General features: G+C 36.2%; 2 protein-coding genes across 2 annotated transcripts; both read left to right on the top strand.

The window, feature by feature from the left end:
• The first annotated feature begins 8,001 nt into the window (after positions 1-8,001).
• LOC140795701 (nucleobase-ascorbate transporter 1) lies at positions 8,002-14,221 on the top strand. The gene is made up of 14 exons (XM_073148425.1): positions 8,002-8,376; positions 9,380-9,477; positions 9,591-9,767; positions 9,918-10,018; positions 10,275-10,350; positions 10,444-10,503; positions 10,600-10,787; positions 10,881-10,977; positions 11,061-11,147; positions 12,029-12,087; positions 12,328-12,419; positions 12,508-12,585; positions 12,659-12,819; positions 13,669-14,221. The coding sequence occupies exons 1-14, from the start codon at positions 8,301-8,303 to the stop codon at positions 13,879-13,881; spliced, it is 1,563 nt and encodes a 520-aa protein (XP_073004526.1). The 5' UTR covers positions 8,002-8,300; the 3' UTR covers positions 13,882-14,221.
• A 623-nt stretch (positions 14,222-14,844) lies between these two features.
• LOC140794977 (protein CLMP1) lies at positions 14,845-17,651 on the top strand. Its single transcript, XM_073147308.1, has one exon. The coding sequence runs from the start codon at positions 14,947-14,949 to the stop codon at positions 17,275-17,277; it is 2,331 nt and encodes a 776-aa protein (XP_073003409.1). The 5' UTR covers positions 14,845-14,946; the 3' UTR covers positions 17,278-17,651.
• Positions 17,652-22,386: the final 4,735 nt, after the last annotated feature.

The raw sequence follows: 22,386 nt of genomic DNA on the forward strand, positions 1-22,386 counted from the left end.
GCTGCCAAATGCTAATGATCAAGTTTCCAAATAATGTATCTATAAGATAAAGTTGTAACCTTTTGAGATTGGGCTCTTCCATTTAAGTTTATGGTTGGGCTTAGTATAAAAAAGGCCTATATAACTTTATATCAAGGCCCATTAATTTTTTCTCTTTTTTCCCCCCCTTTTGAGCTCATTGAGATTTGCATTGGACCTGGACCTGGGCACATTAAGCACTGCCTCTTTTCAAGGCTCATCATCTTTAAGATTTAATTCTAAGTCTCAAAATTGAGTTTAATATTAGGATAATATTAATTGTATCCTAATAATTAATGTTGGTCGAGCTATTCGCCAAAGTGATGATCTCGCATCTTATCAATCTTCGATAGTTTGGCTCTCCATCTCATAATTATTCTAATCGATTACACACCTAATGACACCTTGAATAATGTAATTTTAGGCTATAATTGTATATGGGAGAACTCTTGGGAGCAACTATGACATCTTTTTTGGGGGTCTCTGATTCCTTTGAATCTCTTAGAAAAAAAAAAGAGTTGATCCTTGCTACCTTTGATCAACAATGTAGAGTAATTTTAATGTAAAAAAGAAATCTATTTGTTTTCTTAAGAATAATTATAGATTATAGATTTTTGATCCGATATAACAATCTGGTATAAACTCAGGGATTTGCGTTTATATTCAAAAGATTGCAGGGATTGTTCGGATTATAAATAGACCGGAGTTAATAATGACCAATTTGTCTAACTTATCCGTATTCATATTAAATCAAAAAATGGAACAAATACGTTTAACGAATAAAGTTATCGTCTCCAGATGTTGAATATTTATGTACTAAGAATTACTATCCTTTCTCCCTCTCATTCATTGACCTCCTCACTAGATACGATGCATCTTGGACGGAAGAATTCTAAATAAATAGATCATGAAACGGTGGACCACGTAAGAGAGGTACATGCACTGGCTAGTGAAATATCTTACAGAACAGATGAAATTGTGTCGACTAACAAAGATTTTTCTTTCAAAAAAATTATTTAAAATTAAAACAAATTCCTCGTAAAAATGGGACCCACATCTCGAACTAAATTCCAATGCCTAACATAATCTATGTACAGGATCATGTTACCAAAGCGAGTGAAATCACCCCCAGGTACTAGTACAAGTTGGTCCTCATCTAATGGGAAGGAGAGAGACAATTGAATTCTTCCAGTTGTCTTCTGGGACTGAGTGCTTCAAGAGGAACATATCTTAGGGGGCCAGGGCCCATCACAAAACCAATGACATTAATTCCACTCACCAACCCAAACTTGTACTACCTTTTAAACCATATATTATTATTATTATTATTATTATTATTATCGTTCTTATTGTTATTGTCTCTTCTACCAACAGTCAATCTGTGTGTCCTTGTTAGAGGGATCAAAATAAAACCAAGAGGAGTTTTATTAATTTACACCCTGCCTTTTGTCTCTTATTACCATTTTACTATATACTGATGAACGCCGGTGTGTGTGGTAGATACTAGATAGGGTGTTGATGGCAATGAGAGTAGAAGTTAGGGGTGTAAACTATAAAAATTCTTGCAGGGTGTGTATCATTTAACCACTATTGGTATTGGATGGTCTTTTGGCCACATTTTTGGGACCACCACATGTACCTTTTTGTGAGAGTACTTATCCCGTTGCTTTTGCCATTCTTGGTTGGGTAATTCTACGAAAGATAATGGGGTAAAATGCATGGAGATTTTGACCATTTTATATTATTTTTTTATCGAAATGTGAAATAGTAGTCTAATTCACTGTAGTCATTAATAAAAATACTGATCAATTTAGTTTTTTTTATTATTAGGTATTTTTTTACCTTAACAGTTAAAAAGATTAAGTTAAAGAGATTTATATATATATATATATATAATATTGATCGATTAGATATATTTATTTAGTGATAAATTTAGGAGATAGTATATTTCGGTAAAACTAATTTGAAAGAAATTAAGAAAAAGTAGTTACTTGGATGGATAGGGCCAAAAGGGGGATGCTTATTGCTAATGGAGGCCTAAACATCTCCTTTATCCTATTAAAAACAACACCTTGAAACAAATTAATTAATACACAATGATGCTAATCAATGATCAGGAAGACATAGTAAGGAGTGATGGTTATATAATGGAAGAATGGGTGGATAGTTTTTTTATTCAAATAATGTTATTGGGCTAATTAACTCTAGACTCTTGTATTATAACTTATCTTTACATAAACTTTCCTATTTTTAATTTTTCAATTTTTTATTTATTTTAAAATGTAGTAAAATAGTATTTTTAATAAAATAGTGGGTAAAAGACAGGGCTAGGTGTAATTATCCCAAAATTATATGTTCTATTTTGTGGGCCATAAAGTTTTGTGGCATGAAGCTTTGGTCCCCACTTGAGTCAAAATGATGGTTGATAGTGTTGTTCAAAAGAAGATGATTATATGTGCACAGTCTCCGAGGAACAGCACTTTTCAACTTATGACATGGCTATTTAATTACCCATCTCATACTTCCAATCATACCAGGCATGAATGGTGAAATAGTTGCAAAAGGAGAGAGATATATATATATATATATATATATACTAATCAAATATGAAACAAAGTTTTTTTTAAATAATAGAGATAATTACTTACATATATAGTTTTTTTTAAAATCAAGAGATAATAGATATATAGTTCAATACTTAAATTATGTAAATAGGAGCATTGGATTACTTTAATCGCTATATAGTGTGAATAATTTCAAGTCTTTTGAAAAATAAGATTTGTACTATTAGGTTTACTTAATATGTTAAGCTTGTGTCATTTTGATGTGATCCATGCATGATTAAGGCACCTCACAAGGATATTGAATTTGATGTGTTTAACCAGCTTTTGGAGGAATTCCTAGTTTCATGTTTAGGTCAGTTCGAACAACCTTATAATGTTGTAGTTTGAGAGAAATCTTATTCGATGCGTTTGAATATTAACAAACCGTTCGAACTCCCAAATTGAACCCAGTCTAGCTTAGGTTATTTTAAAAGTTTATTTTGTTTAAGATTAGCATTTATATATGCGGAGAGTAGCCTAATCTAGAATATCAATCAAGGAAGCATTATTAGTTTGCCTCTATCTTTATCCTTATCTCCTCCTATCCCCTTTATCTCACATTCTCGATTTCTCCTTCACATTCTCTCAAGCCTGCCGATGCTTCCTCCTTCCTCTTTGACTATCATATCCTTTAGACTCGTTGGGTCGGTGGCTCCCTTCTCCTGCCAATCGCACACTCACCATTACCAATCTATTCACCATTATTACCACAAATATATTCCGGGATCGGTCCATATCAACTAATATTGCAACTACCATTCCTCAAATCAAATATCTACAATTAGAGCCATGACGATAGGCATCACAAAAGGACATCAGCGATGATAGAAAGCAACAACCTTCGAGGAGACAGATCCTATCCCAACCTAGTAATGGAAACTATTTTAAATAATCTTTATGGGCTGCTAGAGCTTGTTGAGACGAAGACTAAGATACAAGCAACAATTCTATATGCAACAAGAGTCATGCAATTCTCCGGTCATCATCACTACCACTTTAGTTATAAGTATATAGACTAATTCGAAGCTCCAGTGGAATTCTTTTGGACACAAGTAAATAATAATAGAAAAAAAGATTACCAGATCTCCAAGCATTTAATGCAAGACGATATCCTTAAAAGTTGTGCAAAAGTTAATTTTGATATTTTCAAAGAAAAAATATTTAGGTAAAGCTGCAGAAGTAAATTAAAAATGGATAGGGTAAAAAAAGAAAGTAAATAATATTGATTTACATTCAAAATATCTTGTATAATTTAAAGAAATTTCTCTACATAATAAGTTTTATTTTTCTATGGAATGTGAAAAAAAAAAAGAGAGTAAAAGATGAATATTGTTACCTGAAAGTACCAGAGTCTGCTCGGAACCTGAACTCCAGAGTCTAGTGGATGAATGTGTCAGAAAAGGATCCTGCAAATAGTAAATTTTCATGATATAATTTAATTGCATTAACGACTACTTCTATTATTTACTATTATATCTTTAACAGCGCTGGTACTTACTACACTTTAAAAGACTGTTCTTATGTTTCATAGTATTCTTTATCCACATGCTGCTGCTCTCTTATCAAATATTACACTCGGCAAATGAATTTCAAAAGTATTACGTTTTTAAAAATCACTCCTGGATATAATAATTTTATCTAATAAAAATTACTAACTCATGGAGCGATGTGATAAAAATGTTGAATGTATCAATCGCTAATAATGTACTCTATATAGTCCTAAAAATATCTAATCACTTATTCCGGTGGTTGAAGTGCTTCGGGCTCCATAGGATCATCTTATAGGAGACACTAGGTCTGCTTGGTTGAACTAGATTATTATTAGATTTTTTTTTTCAATAGTTGTAGTTTTAGGCTACAGTATTTGAACGATCGAAACCCGACGTTCAAATGCTACAGGGCTATCGGAGAATAAGTGCTCTTAGATTTTGATATTTGAAAGAGTGCCACCCGACGTTCGAATGCCACGGCTTCATCAAAGAATAAATGCTCTTAGGTTTGGTGTTCAGATGGCGGCAGCCTAATGTTCAAAAGTCAAAATATGCTGAATGCTCTTGAGTTATGGTATTCGAACAGCTGCCAATCGTCATTAGAATGCCCGAGCCTAAGTGCAGTCAGTCCAATAGGGTTCGAACTCTCGACGCCGAGATCGTTGCGTTAGAGTTAATTTGAATTATTCTAAATATGTGAAAGATGACCATTTTAGGATGAGAGAAGAATTTGACATGTCTATCGTCTTCTACCTCATCTCCCTCAACCTTCTCCTTCAATCCAAAGCCAATATTGTCAAGCCCATTTTCTTCATTCTCGACCGTCGATCCCCCTACTCCAATAGGACATGTTATCTTCTCCTTCCTCCCTCCTCTCTCAAAGACTAGCTCTTTTCCCTTTCTTCTCATACAATGATCCTCCTTCTTCTTTAGAGCCAATCTTCTCCCCTTTCTTTCTTTTTAAATCACATATCTATCCTACGCTATTATCATCACTACTATCATTTTTGCTCTGATCCAATAAACATCACCATCTCCATTAAATTCACTATCAAACTGCTACTATCATTTTTACAAATAAAATTACCTTAGTCCAATTCATAACCATGGTCATTTTTCTGATCATAAAGTTATACATGTAAATATAGAAGGCAAAGTTAAAATTAAATAAAAAGACAACATTCGATATCGAATGTGTTTGAAAACTTATATTTAGAAGTCGTTGAACTAAAAATAATTTATATAAAAATGTTTTGTTTTTTGAGTATTTAAATTTAAAAGTTGCTGAATGGGTCAGTGATTTTAAACGCATATAATCTAGTATTTAAGTTTTAAAATAAATTAGATATATTAAAAAAAATTAGGAACATACTTAAAATAATAAAAAAAAACTCCAATTTGTTGTACAAACAAAATGTGAGGTGGCAAAGCTTTCTATAACTTTTTCTTGGAAAGAAGTAGATTATCCTAATATTAATTGTATCCTTGATGGACTAAAAAGAGAAGCAAACTTAGAGAGAGGAAGGGAGAGAAAGGCAACTAAAGGAGGGGAAAGTGTGAGGGCATTAGATGCTTCCAACTCACTATCCCATCAAAATTGTTCGTTTCGTGAGAGGAAGAGTAGGAGGAGGAGAGTGGAAGGGGAGGGAAAACTTCACGGTGATGCTTGGATGGAAGTGCGCGAGTTGCCGAAAGTGAGCCCTGCGTCCTAACTACTATCCAGTCATTATATTGACTACATTACCCTCCATGTTCCAAATGTTTCGCAAATTAACCCCTACTCTTTTCCATAATCCCATTTGTGGTATAAGTTCTTTTTCCTATTTCCCTTACGTTTTAATTAAATAACCTAAAACACCCTATTTAGGGTGTATTTATTTTTATTATATCTGCTCGGGCGTTTTGGATGATTTAATGCAAAATATAGGGGTTAAATTACAACAAACAGTACAAAAATAAGGCGTAAAACACAATAAACGCATAAGCAAGGAGCCAAATGGAAAAAAGACGACTTATTTTAGTGAAGTGAATGTTATCGAAGTAAAGTTGCTGTATTTTTAAATATCATTAAAAGATAAAGAAGTTGAATTAAGATTAAGTAATAATTGCGAGGAATATCAAATTGTCTACATGGTTGGAAATATATACAAAAGGCTAGATTTTTTATGCGATATTGTTCTTATTATATTTCTCTAGGAGATCTTGGTTCTTTATTAAGTTCTATTTGTTTCCTTATTTGTTAGATTCTGAAAGGAAGGGTTCATAATAATTAATTTTTCTTCATCTTTGTTGGTTGCCCTTGCTTCCTTATTTGCCTCTCTATCTTTTCCAATTCAAATCTATTCTTCCTATTTGAAATTCCAATTGAACTAGTTTAAGAGACCAGAAATAACAATGTAATTTCTACCAATTATTCTCGAAGGAAAATAATTGACAATTTTATATGATATCCTATGTGACAAGTTTATAATTAATTATATGGCGTAGTGTATAATCACAATCTTTTTTATGTACTATATTCAGAATTGTTTATCAATTTGCAAATTGATTTTTTCTTTTTGGAAAGAATTAGGAGCATGGTATGTCATGCCCTGTCTAAGAGCATCTACGGGTTTAAACTATGTTATAGCTAAGTTAGACTCGTGGGACACTATGATATATAGACGAAACTCAAATTTATCCATTGCTGGACTGTTACACTGGTAAAGACAAAATGAGCAAATAACAACTGCTTTTGTGAATTTTTTAGAGCAACCAGAAGCCCTATTTGCGGTATTAACTAGCTAAGTTAACCAATAAGACCTTAGTTTGATCATAAAAGGAAGGAAAAATGAAGCTTCCTTCTTAAAAATTTTGGGGGCTTCTAGTCTCTTAGCATTCATTTTTTTTAATTACATCTGTCTTTCCTCTCCTCTGCCTCCTCTGTATAAAATTTTAAAATCTCAAGTAAGTAAGTATTGGATTACTCTTATCAATCACTTAGAAATCAAATATAAAGAAATCTTTAATAAGATCGATCAAAACTAAAATCCCAATGTTTTCTCTTTTATTTAAATTTACAAAAGGTTATCATTATACTAATATTAATTATACTTATTTTAACTCTATCCTATATATTTTAAACATAAACGGCTGACAAAGAGTTATTTAGTTTGAGAAAGTTCCTAAACTTACTTAGTTTGTCTTATTTTTTAGTTTTAATTTTTTTAAAGATTAAACTTGATTAGATATAAAAAAAATAAAAAAAAATGTTTGGTTACTGAACCAATTTAGAAAATCTGTAAACTCAAAGCAAATAATATCAAAAAGACTCAATTACCCCTAAAAAATATTGTTAGTTTCTGTTACAGTAATCCATTCCAAATTGATTCTATCAACCAAACTACTAATTTTTTTTTTCTTTTTTAAATTCTTCTCATCATGACCATGATTTGAATTTAAGCACCGTTCAACTTCACCATGCTTTGTACTTCAAAGTTACTGCAGTAAAAAAATAAAAAAAATACTTGGCTTTCATATTTGCAAACTGGGAGAAGTGTGTGTGTTTGGTTCCTCACAGATGTCTCTCTGACAACTAACTCGAACAATCCACGTTTAAATGCTCCACCCCACTCCTCCATTTTTACAATTACAACCCTCTTAACTCCTCTCTCTCCCTGCTCTTTCGCATCGCACAGAGAGAGAGAGAGAGAGAGAGAGAGAGAGAGAGAGAGAGAGAGAGAGACTGAGGACTGAGGAGGAATAGTAGAGTTAAGAGGCGATGGGTCCGGGTGGCAGTTTCGCAATTTACGGGACAACGAGTGGCAGTTTGGTCCTGCCCGTTAAAATTCCAAAATTTTCAAACAGAGCGAAAAAGAAATAAAAAAAAAAGAAAGTCTAAAAAGTGGGACGAGGGGGGTGTTCCCACTTCCCATAGAGGGGAGGGTGCTTCAGGGAGGTTGCTTTTGCTTCCCTTTTTTTTTTACCTCGTTCCTTCCTCTTCTCCTCTCTTCTCTTCGCTTCTTCAATCTCTTTCTCTCTCTACAATCTTTGCTTTCGTCCTCCCTCTTTCTCTTTCGCTCTCTTTGTCTCTCTATTTCTTTTATTGGGTTTGTTTTCTTTTTTTTTCCTTTATTTTCCTTTTTTTGTGTCTCTCTTCTTTGTCTGGTAGTGGAGGTGAAGGTGGTGGCGGTGGCGGTGGTGTTGGGTAATGGCAGACATAAGCCACCCTCCAATGGAGCAGCTCCAGGACTTGGAGTACTGCATAGACTCCAACCCTCCATGGGGTAACAGTTTCTCTCTCTACATGCGAATTCTTGTTCTAGTTTTTGGATTTTTTTCTTGCTTTTTTTTTTTTTCGTTTTTCTGTTGGGTTTTAGTGTAAAGGTGTGGTTTTTTTTTTGTTCTCCTAGGGAGAAGGAAGAGTCGAAGACCCATGTTGAATATTTTGCTCTATTTTCTTCTTGTATTATTGCTGGTTAATGGGGTGATGTGGATGTGTGTTCTTTATGGGATGGTAACTGTTTTTTGGTTTCTTGGGACGGGTTATATGTTTTGTTAGTGTTCCTGGTGGCAGGGTGTTTAATTTTTATTTGAAATTCTTGTGCTTGTGGAGGGAAAGCTTGTGGTTTGTCTCACCTTTGTATTTTATCCTTTTCCTCTGCTTTGGTGGGTCAGAAGTTACATGGAAAATGACATATTTTTGGCATTCTGCTGAGATATGATGCGTGTAGACTTGGGTTATCTGGTTTTGGCTGATCTACTGTATAAATTTACATTTACCTTTCGCGACAGATGGTTGATCATTGATAATTCAAAACATAAACTTTTTTTTACTTTCTCTATTATGTTACATTGATTTGACTTTTGTGTACTTTCATCTACATAGTACATACTGTTTTTAGAAAGCTTTGTAGCTCTTTCACATTGAGTTCTTGAAGCTTGGCCATGAATTCGAAACAGATACTGAAATGTTTGATATCGATTGCTCATAAATCACACTTTATCATTTTTGATGGGTGCTAGGCGAGGGCTACTTTTAGAGGCTTGGGCAAAGAATTTGATGAAGTCGAATAATGGTGACAGATATTATGTATTGTCCTTTTTGACCTCGTTAGATGCCAAGATTCAAATAAAAGCAAGAGTGTTGAGAATTTTTTGTCTTGACTTTAACTTCCAAAGAGATCTAACTGCCTTCTGTTTACAGTTTCTTGTTGTTTCTTTTGGCCTGTTGTTGCGATCTTCTATTAAAGCAATAGATCCTTTATTTTCTCAAACATCCTTTTACAGCCGAAACCATCTTATTGGCGTTTCAAAACTACATCTTGATGCTTGGTACCACTGTTATGATTCCTTCAATGCTTGTTCCTCTGATGGGTGGGAATGATGTAAGTACATTACTCCTAGTTGTGGACACTTACTTCATCTTACTGTTTAGCATCTTTAATTGTCTCCGTTCTGCTTATATCCGCTGTTAACCTGTTGTAACAATTGTATGCAGGGTGAGAAGATCCGTGTGATACAAACTTTATTATTTGTATCTGGTATAAACACGCTTTTGCAAGCATTGTTTGGAACAAGGCTTCCCACTGTTGTGGGTGGTTCTTTTGCTTATGTTATACCAATCCTTTACATTATACGTGACTCATCACTTCAACGGATTCCTGATGAACACGAAGTGAGTTTTTCTGGTTATTCTTTTAATTACTGATTTAGGTCACATGACTAATTTTACTTTCTTAACATTGACAACATTTTCTATTGTTGATTTTAAGGGTGCTGGTTGCCTATTTAAGATATTCTATTGAAATGTTTCTTCCATCTGCAGAGATTCCTACAAACAATGCGTGCTATTCAAGGAGCACTTATAATAGCATCAAGTTTACAAATAATACTTGGATATAGCCAGCTCTGGGGAATTTTTTCTAGGTATTTTTTTCTTCTTGAAGGCCTTGTTTGCTTTGAGTTTAGGGACTTTTCTGAACTTATCTAGGGACTCCTAAACTGGTTCAGTAATTAAACATTTTTTTATTTTTTTCATATCTAATCAAGTTTACTCTCCAAAAAATTAAGACTAAAAAATAAGACTAATTAATTGAGTTTGTGGCCTAGCCTTAAACCAATCAAGGCTGAAAGTACCACTTATGTTTCTGTTTCTTTTAGCTAATGATATCAACTATAACAGATTCTTCAGTCCGCTCGGTATGGCACCTGTCATTGGGCTGGTCGGTTTGGGCCTCTTTGAAAGAGGTTTCCCTGCGGTATGTCAGTAGTGTAAAGAGTTCCAGTCTATGTGATACATGTTGCAGCGGTTACGTAAAACAAACAATCCATCTTGAAATATTTGTTATTAGGTAGGGAACTGTGTGGAAATTGGTATTCCAATGCTGTTGCTGCTTATTGGACTATCACAGGTACTATTATTACTTCAGCAAGTAACAATATTTACTTGCTGTTTTCATTCATTGAGTACATCATTAACCTTCTCTTTTGGGGCCTTTACTATGCAGTATTTGAAGCATTACAGGCCATTCAGAGAGATTCCGATCTTTGAACGTTTTCCGGTTCTCATCTGTGTCACAGTTATTTGGATATATTCTCTTATTCTAACAGCAGGTGGTGCATACAACCATAGGCCAGCGAGAACTCAGGATAGCTGCCGTACTGACAGAGCAAACCTTATTTCTTCTGCTCCTTGGTTACGTATCTATTCATGCTAGACCTGTTTTAAACAATTTGTTGATTTTATTGTTGACACTGTTTATTCTTATTACCAACTGATACTTCCTAGGTTCAAGTTTCCATATCCTTTACAATGGGGAGCACCGACATTTGATGCTGGTCATTCAGTTGCTATGATGGCTGCTGTTCTGGTATCTCTTATAGAGGTAATCAATAATGATATATTTTTTTTAAAAAAATTCCTCCTGGAATTCTTGTTACACTCATTCTATTGACCTTTATTCTGCAGTCAACTGGGGCATACAAAGCAGCATCACGCCTCGCTATTGCCACTCCTCCTCCTGCTTATGTTCTGAGCCGAGGCATTGGTTGGCAGGTAAGTTGATTAATTGTGTTCCTTAGGTGATCATGTTATGTTTCTGAAGAGTCATATATGTTCTTCGAATTAGTTTATAGTTATAGAGTATCTATTTTTGTTGATGCTCTATCTGGCATGCACAAAAGAAGTCGTGCTTAAGTTGCATGTGAATTGCATGGACAACATTGGAACAATCATTGCCAACATCCAGAGCTTTTTATCTTATCTGCCTGTTCTGTATAGCACAATGTCGGAAATGGTTGTGAAAGGATTGATTTCCTATTGGTTGCCGGCCTAGAAGTTCTCTAGAATTTGATTGTTAAAATCTAGCCAATTGAATATTGGAAGGGAGAACCCATCATCAATCCTACTCGTCCCAGGTCTCATATGTATATGAATAATAAAAGATGAAAATCCAAGTAACAAAATGGTATAATGATTTCCTTGATAAATCTAGAAAGTAGTTGGAAGCTCCATATTACATTGTTGTGCCAACTGCCAATATCTAGTAGACAAAGTACATATGGAGAAGGATGGTCTATGCCCTCGGCAAAAGGTGTTTAGATGATAGAAAAATGTTATGGGAGAGGTCTGCTCAGTCATTGTGTATCACATGTAGGAGGCAATTTGCAACTAAGTAGGCAATCAGCATTGGATCGGCTCCAAGAGGCAAACCCATGCATCCTGTGGGATTTGCCTATAGGAGGCATCCAAAGCATTTGCCATGCCTTGCAGCTGAGAGGTTGTGTCATGCCGAGTGTCAGTTGACATGGGCCATGCCATAGGCATGGCATTTGCAAGATGGTTTCCATCACTTACTATTTGTGAATCCTCTTTTCCCGGTCAAATAATTGTAGTTACTTGTATCCAATGTTTTCATAATCCTTCTATTTATACAGGGAATAGGAATACTGCTGGATGGTCTATTTGGAACAGGGACAGGTTCTACAGTTTCTGTGTAAGAATTCTTTAACTTCAATTACTCTGCTATCTATCCATGTAAAATATATATGATACAGATAGCAGTATGTCTCCCAGACCCCCAATCTCTTGGAACCCCATTCCATAATTTTAAATTATATGGCTCTCCAGTATAAAGCTGTTTTATAAATAATATTTTACACTCTAGGTTCTTGTTATCTTGTTTTAGTTTAAGGTGGTGTAAATGAGATTGATGGTGATTTGTGTGAAATTGAAGGGAGAATGTGGGTCTTCTTGGACTAACTCGAGTTGGTAGCCGAAGAGTTGTGCAAATATCAGCTGCTTTCATGATATTCTTTTCTACCTTAGGTGCTCAACTTTCTTTCTAGTCAGACAATTCTTATGTTTTAACTTGGCTTGTTAAATGCGGCTTCTTAATATTTATATATTGTTTCAGGAAAGTTTGGGGCTGTTTTTGCATCAATTCCATTCCCAATATTTGCCGCTTTGTACTGTGTACTCTTTGGCCTTGTCGGTATGTACTTCATATTGATCAGCATGTATCTTGTGCTCTTTATTTCTAACTTCTTTCATGCAATTTCTTGCAGCATCTGTTGGGATATCATTCCTTCAGTTCACTAATATGAATTCTATGAGAAATCTCATGATCACTGGGCTTTCGCTTTTCCTTGGAATATCAGTTCCACAGTATTTCAGTGACACTATGGTAACTTCTGCTCATGGTCCAGTTCATACCCATGCAGGATGGGTAAGTTTACTTTTAGATCATTGTTTAATTTCCAAGAATATAGAGTAGCTCATACTTTTAGATTCCACATTTCTGAAGCACTAGTCAGTACTTCTACTCCCATGGCCCATCCAGGGGAGTTGCCAAATTTCCACTTCATTATTTTTATTTAACCTAATCTCTATATTAGGATAGAGCAACAATTTTAGATGTTTCATACTTTAATGCACAATATGACAGCCAGTTAGGTTATACTGTACTTTAACTTCTGATTTTCTTTTTGTTGTTTTCTGTTGATATTTATTCAGGCCTGATCTTGTTTTATATTAGTAACCATTTAATATGCAAAAGCTATTCTGCTTCTTGGCTGTGATTTGTTACTTCATTTGTTCTTATGAACTATGTGCAGTATTTTCAAAATTAATTACAAATATCACGAAGTTATAATTGCTTGTGATTCGATTTAGTTCTGTATGTTGCTAGTTTGTATTGTAGAATGTACTTGGACCCTGTTGCTTATTTAAGTAGCTATGGACTTGAATCTTAAATATTTCTGATTGTAACATGGTCAAAAAATTGGTAATTACCTTTTTCTACCCCAGCTCTCATTCCTCTCAGAAGCTCGGTTCGAGATGATAAAAGAAATTCACAGACTAGATTTTAGGAGCAGATATACTCGTTTTTATCCATGTTGTTTAGTTAATTTGATGCCTCATAATTCGAGATGTATTGATTGTTCAAGCTCATCTGTCCACAAAGTGGATTGCTTGGGTGAATTCGAAATTCAACACATTGTCATCTTCAGAACGTATCTATACTTCATTCAAAAATTTCTGATCTGATGATATCTTTCGTTGTTTCCTGTTGCAGTTTAACGGCTTCTTAAATACAATTTTCATGTCTTCTCCGACCGTTGCATTGATCGTTGGTGTATTTCTTGACAACACCTTGGAAGTGGAGAAATCTAAAAAGGATAGGGGCATGCCGTGGTGGGTGAAGTTCAGAACGTTCCGAGGGGACAACCGTAATGAAGAATTTTATACGCTTCCATTCAATCTAAACAGGTTTTTTCCACCAACATAGTGATAAATCACCTTCGCGAGCGTTGAGCTGCTTTACTTAGCTACAATATCATATGCTGGTGTATTCATCAACATATGGCACTTTGATGGCCACAAGGAATTTCGATCTGATTGCTGACCCAGTGTTTATGCCTTCCTGAATATTTGGAGATTTTGCTGCTGCTCACATTTCAAGATCCCTTGTACTTGAGAGGCATTTTGATACTTTATAAAATGAGAGCTGATTTATTTGAGGTTTGTAGGTTTTCCATTAGAATTTAAGCATGTTGTATTAAAATTTATATTTGTTACCTCGTATCTATTGGTTATTGTTGCTATATAGTGAACTTTCTGCATCCAAATTTTGCATTCAGCAGAGAAATGCCACAGATTTCTTGAGGTACTTTTTGGCTGGAAAGATTGAATCTTGGATTTGAAGCAGCTTTTTGTGAATCTAATCTGCTTGATGTATAAGATCCAGTTATATTAGCAAGGAGGAAATTGGCTGGGAGAAGAATAGGCTAAAAGTTACACCCTGGAGAGAATAGAAGAGAAGAGAAGAGAAGAGAAGAAAGTTAGAAAGAGAATAATTTTCTTTTGATTTTATTGAATCTTTAGGAGGAAAACAAAAGGAAGAGAAAAGAAGAAAAAAAATAGTTTCTCTAATTAATTAATGATTAATTTTTTTGAGCAAAACTTACACAAGTTCAAATTGGTACTTCACCCATTTAGAGAATCACCAAAATTAGATATAGAAGATAATATTAATAAATAATCATTAAGTTGGTTATTCTAAAATTTTTAAATAAACAACAATCTTTATTTTTTTATCCAATATTTATGATAAAAAATTAGTTCCAAGATGACTAGTCCATTTTATTTTCGTTTTCCAACTTTATATACCAATATAAATAATGGATAAAATTTATATTTGTAAAAAAGATATTAATATGTATATCTCCCATTGGTCGAACGTTCTAGACTCCCATCATATTAGGGTTCTCTCTCTCCTCTCTCATTACCAAACACCTCATCTTCTTCCTCCTCTATCTTAAACCCTAACTCCCTCCATTCTCTCCCACTACCCATGGGCAAATCCAGTGGCAAGAAGAAGAAGCCAACCGCTGCCGCCGCTGCCACTGCCACCGCCACCACCACCACCACCAATTCAATTTCCACCACCACCCCTTCCCCTCCTCCCAATGGAATCCATCTCGACGTCTCGCTGCTCCTCAAACGCGCCCACGAGCTCAAGGAAGAAGGCAACCGCCTCTTCCAATCCAAGGACTACGCTGGGGCGCTGCAACAGTACGACCTAGCCCTCAAGCTGACCCCCCGCAACCACCCGGACCGCGCCGTCTTCCACAGCAACCGCGCCGCTTGCCTCATGCAGATGCGCCCTGTCGACCACGAAGCGGTGGCGGCGGAGTGCTCGCTGGCCCTTCAGGCGCAGCCGCGGTTCCCCCGCGCACTCCTCCGCCGCGCCCGCGCCTTCGAGGCGCTTCGCAGGTACGACCTTGCCCTCGACGATGTCCATGCTTTGTTGGCGATCGACCCGTCTCACCGCGACGCTCTCGAACTCTCTCGTCGGCTTCGCGCCACGGTTTCCCCGGCTCGAACAGCTTTCGCGGCTGTCGATGCCACTAGTCGCCCCTCGCCGGCTGCACTTGGTGCGTCGGCGGTGCGTGTTGCGGCCCCTGTCGTCACCGGCCTTGGGCTCGGCCCCTCTCTCCCTGCTCGTCCCGGCCCCAAGAAGCCATCAGCAATCAACTCTAAGCTGCCGTCCTCACTGCTCGCGGAGAAGCCCGCCAATTCTACCCGGAGCACATCGCCGCCACGTGTGAAACCGATTCCACCTTCTAATCCTGCAGTTACACAACCAAAAGATTCAGTCTTGGATGGTTCCAAGGTGCAATTGACGGTCAGGAAGACTTCCTGCTCGGATAAATGGAGGCCTCTCAAGCTTGTTTATGATCACGACATTCGGCTTGCACAGATGCCGGCAGGGTGTAACTTTAGGGTGCTGAGAGAGGTTGTGTCGAAGCGGTTTCCGTCTTCAAAGTCGGTGTTGATTAAGTATAAAGATGCGGATGGCGACCTTGTCACAATCACCAGCACCCCTGAGCTAAGGTTAGCGGAGTCATCTCTAGACGAGCTTGCTTCAAAAGAGAAGAAGGATGGGGTTGAGATGGATATAGATGCGAAGCTTCAGGTTTTAAGGCTTCACATTGTGGAGGTGAACTCTGAGCAAGAGCCACCATTGCCAGAAGAAGAAGAGGAGGATGAGGGGCTGGTTAAGGGTGATGAGAGCTTGTCCAATTCTTTGGCCGGGGATTCGTTGCAAGAAGCAACAGATAACGATGTTGCGAGGATGGATATGGAGGAAAACGCAGTAGAAGAAAAAGTCACTGCTGGAAAGAAGGAATGTGGTCATGCTGAGTGTAAGGAGGTCGAGATTGATGATTGGCTGTTTGAGTTTGCTCAATTGTTCCGTAACCAGGTTGGTATTGACCCTGATGCCCACTTGGACTTGCATGAGCTTGGGATGGAGCTGTGTTCTGAGGCTCTTGAGGAGACCGTGACGAGCGAGGATGCCCAAGGCCTTTTTGAGATGGCAGCTGCAAAATTCCAAGAGGTGGCGGCTTTGGCTTTCTTTAACTGGGGAAATGTGCATATGTGTGCTGCAAGGAAACGCATTCCTCTTGATGAGACTTCTCCAAAGGAAGTCATGTCGGCTCAGCTGCGCATTGCTTATGATTGGGTCCGGGAAAGGTATGCCCTTGCTGCAGAAAAGTATGAGGAAGCGCTTCGGATCAAGCCAGATTTCTATGAAGGATTGCTTGCTTTGGGCCAACAGAATTTTGAGACGGCGAAGTTGCATTGGTCCTTTGCTCTGGCTGACAAGGTTGACCTGTCGACATGGGATTCCTCAGAGACAATCAATCTTTTTGATAGTGCAGAGGAGAAGATGAAGGCAGCTACAGATATGTGGGAGAAGGTGGAAGAGCAGAGGATGGCTGAGCTTAAAGACCCTGGACTGAACAAAAAAGATGCAATCTTGAAGAAGAGGAAAAAGCAAGGTTTAGAAGATAGTCAGCCAGAGTTGACAGCAGATGAGGCAGCAGAGCAGGCAACCGTGATGAGATCGCAGATCCATCTCTTCTGGGGCAACATGCTTTTTGAGCGCTCACAAGTTGAGTTCAAGCTAGGTTTCAGTAATTGGAAAAAGAATCTTGATGAAGCTATTGATAGATTCCAGCTGGCGGGGGCATCTGAAGCAGACATTTCTGTTGTTCTAAAGAACCATTCATCAAATGAAGCTGTTGCAGAGTGTGAAGAAAAAAAGGTGATGAGTTTGAGTGTTGATGCTTCAGGCATTAATGCCAACGGGGAGGATAAATATGTGCTGGATAGTTGAATGACAAGAGTTCCAGTTTATGGAAGGGATATTGATCTGATTGACCTGCTTGGGTTGGATGAATAGATTCTAGATGGCAGTGTGGAATGACTTGCAGTTTTTAGTGTCCTTGCCAAATTTCTGTTGGTGCACTGTGGACTTCTCATGCTTTATTCATGTGCTGTTCCTTTGATGGAAGAGTCTTGGTAATTTATTGGCCCAGGTCTGTATTTTCTTAAACGTTGGGAAATTTTGAAAGATAACTGATAAGAAATTAGTTCAGAATACTGATGTATTGGGCAATCTCTGGTCTTAATGCTCATTGCCTGTTCTCCCTCAAGAGGATATATATGTCTTATTAGATTTAATCCCACATGCTTCTATGATTTTGAGAACTATTTGTGATCCTAATTTGCAGTATCTGTACTCCTTATCTTAGTATGTCTCTGGGAGGGTCAAAGAGGCAATTTTAAATCTTGATGCTTCTTGTTATCACTGTTCTGAAATTATGGTTGTTGATAGTGCAATTTTCTTTAATACCAAATAGGTGGTTTATAGAAGGGCAAGTTATCACTTTATTTTAATATAAAAATGACATAACTATATGAATCAGTCTTCTCACTGTAGCTACATAAATATCTTTTCAAATGTTACTTTTAGTGTTCCTTGACCCCTAATTCTCTTGGCTTTCTTATACAGCAGAAAAGTAGTAAGCTATTTGGCTATAAATAAGTTTGGTATATATCCTCAAATTTGTTGCTGTTCCTTCGTTGTTACAATTCATCTCAGCAACCAAGAGTAAATTTATAAAAAAAATTCTAGTTAGAAAATCCTGCATGAGAGTAAAGAATGACATTGGTAACTCTTTTTGTGGTCACAACAGTGCATTTAGATCTAAAGTACAGATTTGGGCCTTACTTAGCTCATGCTCACTGGGCAGAGGAGAAAGAGATTTTCATCGATTTTATTGCATGGAGAGTAAAATGAAATACGGATATCTTAAAAGTTTCAAATGGAATTTTAAGAAGAACAGTGAAATAAATGTGATACAAGAGAGAAAAGGATAAGGAAGATGCTAAGAGGCAAAGAAAATAAAGAGACAATATTAAAAAGTATAACTACTTTTTTTCAAAATAATTCATGAAAATCATTTTAAGAAAAATTAAGATGACCCGCATAGGAAATCCTCGAATAATTATCAAAATTGGGCTCCTAAAACATTAACTTGACTAAGATGTGAAATCTAAACCAACTTCAATATCCCTAGTTTAGTAAGTTCACTTAATCAGATAAAATTCAAGCTACAGATATAAGAAGATTTGTACGTTGTCCAAGTATTTTCTGCCAATCCTTAGCCTGTAAATAAGTAAAAACAAAAGAAAAAAAATATTCTTATACCTTTAAGGTTTTTTGCTATTTCTGTTGATACAAAATTTTCCTTCTTCCTCCATTGAAGATCACCTTGATCCATTTTCTCTTGCAAGTAGCTGTTGTTCTGAAGCTAGAATAATCTTCATGAATTCTACTTGCCCCCATCAAACATGTTTCTATATGCTTGGCCATTAAAAATATCTTTCTGAATTGTAATGTGTGCTGTACTAGCCATGTTTTCTGAAAGACAATAATCATCTAGACTGATCAGCTAATCAGAGCCTCTATCTGAATTGGTGTCTCCCCAAAAATGTAAATTATAAGAATGATGTCAGTTGCAATGGTTCATATTAAGATTTCCATGATTTCGATCGACCACTAGGCCAAAACATGATAGCCACTAATAAAAGATCCGATATTAACGTGAAGTAGAATTTAGATTGGGTTCTAGCTGCGCAAGCAACCTTTCAAATAATTGGTGCGGAACTGCATATATCTTGCACTCTATAGTCTGGTAGTCCTTCATGGAGCCTCATGCACTGGAAGTCTAGAATAATATTGCTTTGATACAAGTCTGATGTTTAATAGTTGTCAGAAAGACTTGGATCAGCAACTAAAAGCTGAGAGTTTTCACTATCTAGCGGTTTTAGTTTTTTAGATTTAAGGGCTGGTTGTACAGTAAGTAATTGATCTCAAACATCTTGGACTTGTAATTTAGTCTTTCAAGGACTGGTCTAAGCAGTAAATTACTCAATTGGAGCTCATATTAGTAAATGCTAGGTACTAACCTCTGAAATGGCAGGAGAAGAATCTATCTGAGCAAACTAGGGTACTTCTGGTATGGACATCATCCAACAGTGATCCACATTTTGATACTATAAAGCTACTGATTTTCTAGATCAAGCACCTTGTTAAGAGCTGACTACAACACATGCAGTTATTATTTGGATTCAGTACTGTGTATGCAACTAGTCCTGATGTCTTATCTGTGGTTTCGTCTCCAACTACATCATAGCTAGCATCTGCTATGGAATAATAGGATAAGTTTGATGTCCATAAATTTCATAAAATTATCTGTTATAATATGTTGACAATAATATGAATGAATCTATTAAGAAGAAAGTTTACTGTGTAACCCAAATCAGTTTCACTGCTAACTTCAAATCTATCTCGCGGTTGAATTCCTTGAATGTCTTAGTAGAAAGTTCCCGCACTTTGCATCTCAAGTTTAGTATAATGAGCAATCTGCTATTTTTAGATTTACTAACTATTTTCCTAGTTCTTTTTTTTCATCTGGTCAGCCAGCTATTACTACTTTATACTATTGTCTGTGCTTACATTTGTTCATTTGTACCAGCTGTTTATGTTGTGGGAGACTAGTCCAACTTATTAAGTCTAGAAAATTTCTTAAGCTATGGTTCACCTTTTGGCTTGTATATTCTTAATTTGATATATTATGTCTTTCTGCTTCTATCAAGCCAATCTTTTGCCCTTTATACATTACTCTCTTGTTAATTTTGCAGCTGTAACCATTTAACCTTGCTTGTTTCCAAGGAGATGTTAAGACTGGTTTGATATGCTTAACGGTGGAACCATAACATTTGCTCGTGTTATTTGAAAATGTTTTGTTCTGTGATGAGTGGCCTTCTTCCCGTGTAGATTCAACTTTCATTTCATAGAAAATCTATTTCTTCATACATCATGCCGGTATCTTTCAGTCCTTTTATAACAGTCCTTGCGACTTCCAAGCAATATTACTTTATAGTGTGACACAATGTTTTACATATCTCCTTACATGGAATGGCAGTGAAATTCTTGCTAAGATGTGTTAGTTGATCCATCTGGATAATTCTGCAGTATCATGATACATTGCTGTAGGTATTACTAGCAACTTCATAACGGTCAAGATTAGTTTGCAACTGGATAGGGTGCTGATCTTGGAGCTCGCAAATTGGGTGCTGTTCCAGACTTCTACCTGATACAAGATCTCATAAATTATTGCAACTCCTAGGTAATTTCATTTTATGATTGCTCTTCATATAGTTTATCTCATAACCATCCTTATGTGGAGAGATAGAAGAATGATTTGTCTTTCCTTAATGTCTTTTTTTCCTTACATCTGTCAATCTTTATTTATGTAGTAATCTCATTTTATGCTCTGGTTGCTTTGTGTGCTCACTTTGTATCCATCCAAGTCTCAAAAGAAGTTGCACCTTTTTTCTTTCAATATTTAGGAGGCAACTAGGAGAGAATTTGACTTTAGATTTGGACTGATCAAAACACAACCAATCTTCCTTTCCTTCATAAGAGTAGTGAAGATCCTTACATTTATATTATATAGCTAAGCTAATGGAAAGTACCTTGTAATAGAGTAATTACAGTTAAATTATTGCTCATATCATGGTTTGAAGTTTTGACTGATACTGAAACTCATTGTTAATCCCCGAAACTAGTTCAGACATTAGTTTCGGTTCACTATAGGTTGATATTGACCCGTTTTGGTTCGGAAACTTCGAACTTGAGCCCACCTCCTCCTCTTCTTCTTCTTCTTCTTCTTCTTCTTCTTCTTCTTCTTCTTTTCTTCGAACTTGAGCCCACCTCCTCCTCTTCTTCTTCTTCTTCTTCTTCTTCTTTTCTATTGGTATGATGGAACTATCAATCCCTTGTACATCCTTGTCAATTTTATCTCCAACTATTGTACTTCTTGTTTCAATCAAGAGCCCACGGAAAGCTTAGAGAACAATAGGACAAGAAAAATGTCTTTAAAGCTAGTCCCTTAATGGAGTATATTCCTTGGAATGTGCTTTCGCCTTTTTCAAGTTGGTAAAACAAAGTTTGATTCCTTAAAATTAAAATAAGGAGTTGATACCTATGTTGGTCATTTCTAGATATTAAAAGATAAAAATTTGTATGGCTCTCTTCGTTCTCCCCTTTTGAGATGTGAATATTCTCATCTTGCTTCCTTCTCTGATGTCTGCTAGAAAACCACAAGTTTTTTTTATACGAAATTGAAAGGGGACCACTTGTCTAGGTTCATAGTTACAAGAATAATAATAGAAAATAACACCACACCAATACAAATATCTACTTATTAATAATTTACATTTGGTCAATTCCTTTTTAACAAAAGAATCATAAATATAATCTCTTTCTTACAAGCATTGGATCACGATCTTGTCCCTGCGTGTAATTATTATTATTATTATTATTTGCAAGTCTTAGAAACTGTGCTTAATATGGGTAGGGCTATTTTGTTTAATAAAGACACGTAAATGTATAAATTCATACCATACCTCTGAGAGCTTATTTAGCTCCCTTGCATTAAAATTTTAAATTATCATACTACTTAATCTAGAAGGTCTCTCTAGTGGACTTTGATTTTCCTTCAAATTTCAAACCCCAATTCTGGCCGTACACTTTGTCGTCGTCCACGTCAAAGTCTTTATCCTCCCAAAATTGACAAGATACAAAGTGATTAGGAATAAATAATAATACTAATAAAATCTTCCAATAAAACCTACACCATCGAATTTTTCCCATCCCTCGATGCTACTCTAATCCAGAGTGTCTCCACGTGTCAGAGTATGCCCTGGGACCTACCACATCAGGTCAAAGTTCGGAGTGGTGTGGAATTTTAGTTGGGCTCAATTAATTAATTTTTTTTAAAAAAAAATTTATTTGTATATTGTAAATAAAGGAATATTCTCAAGGTATCTTTCATAGGATGTGATACCAAGATTTATTATCCTATATATTTTT

The sequence above is a fragment of the Typha latifolia genome, chromosome 9, assembly GCF_019914945.1.
Source record: "Typha latifolia isolate L0001 chromosome 9, TyphaL0001v2, whole genome shotgun sequence".
In the NCBI taxonomy this organism is placed as follows: domain Eukaryota; kingdom Viridiplantae; phylum Streptophyta; class Magnoliopsida; order Poales; family Typhaceae; genus Typha; species Typha latifolia.

Excerpts from the sequence above, each read along its gene's own strand:
- LOC140794977 (XM_073147308.1), top strand. The coding sequence starts at position 14,947 with ATGGGCAAATCCAGTGGCAAGAAGAAGAAGCCAACCGCTGCCGCCGCT.
- LOC140795701 (XM_073148425.1), top strand. The coding sequence starts at position 8,301 with ATGGCAGACATAAGCCACCCTCCAATGGAGCAGCTCCAGGACTTGGAG. Across the intron at positions 8,377-9,379 it reads AGACTCCAACCCTCCATGGG|CCGAAACCATCTTATTGGCG; the intron begins GTAACAGTTTCT and ends ATCCTTTTACAG. Across the intron at positions 9,768-9,917 it reads GGATTCCTGATGAACACGAA|AGATTCCTACAAACAATGCG; the intron begins GTGAGTTTTTCT and ends TTCCATCTGCAG.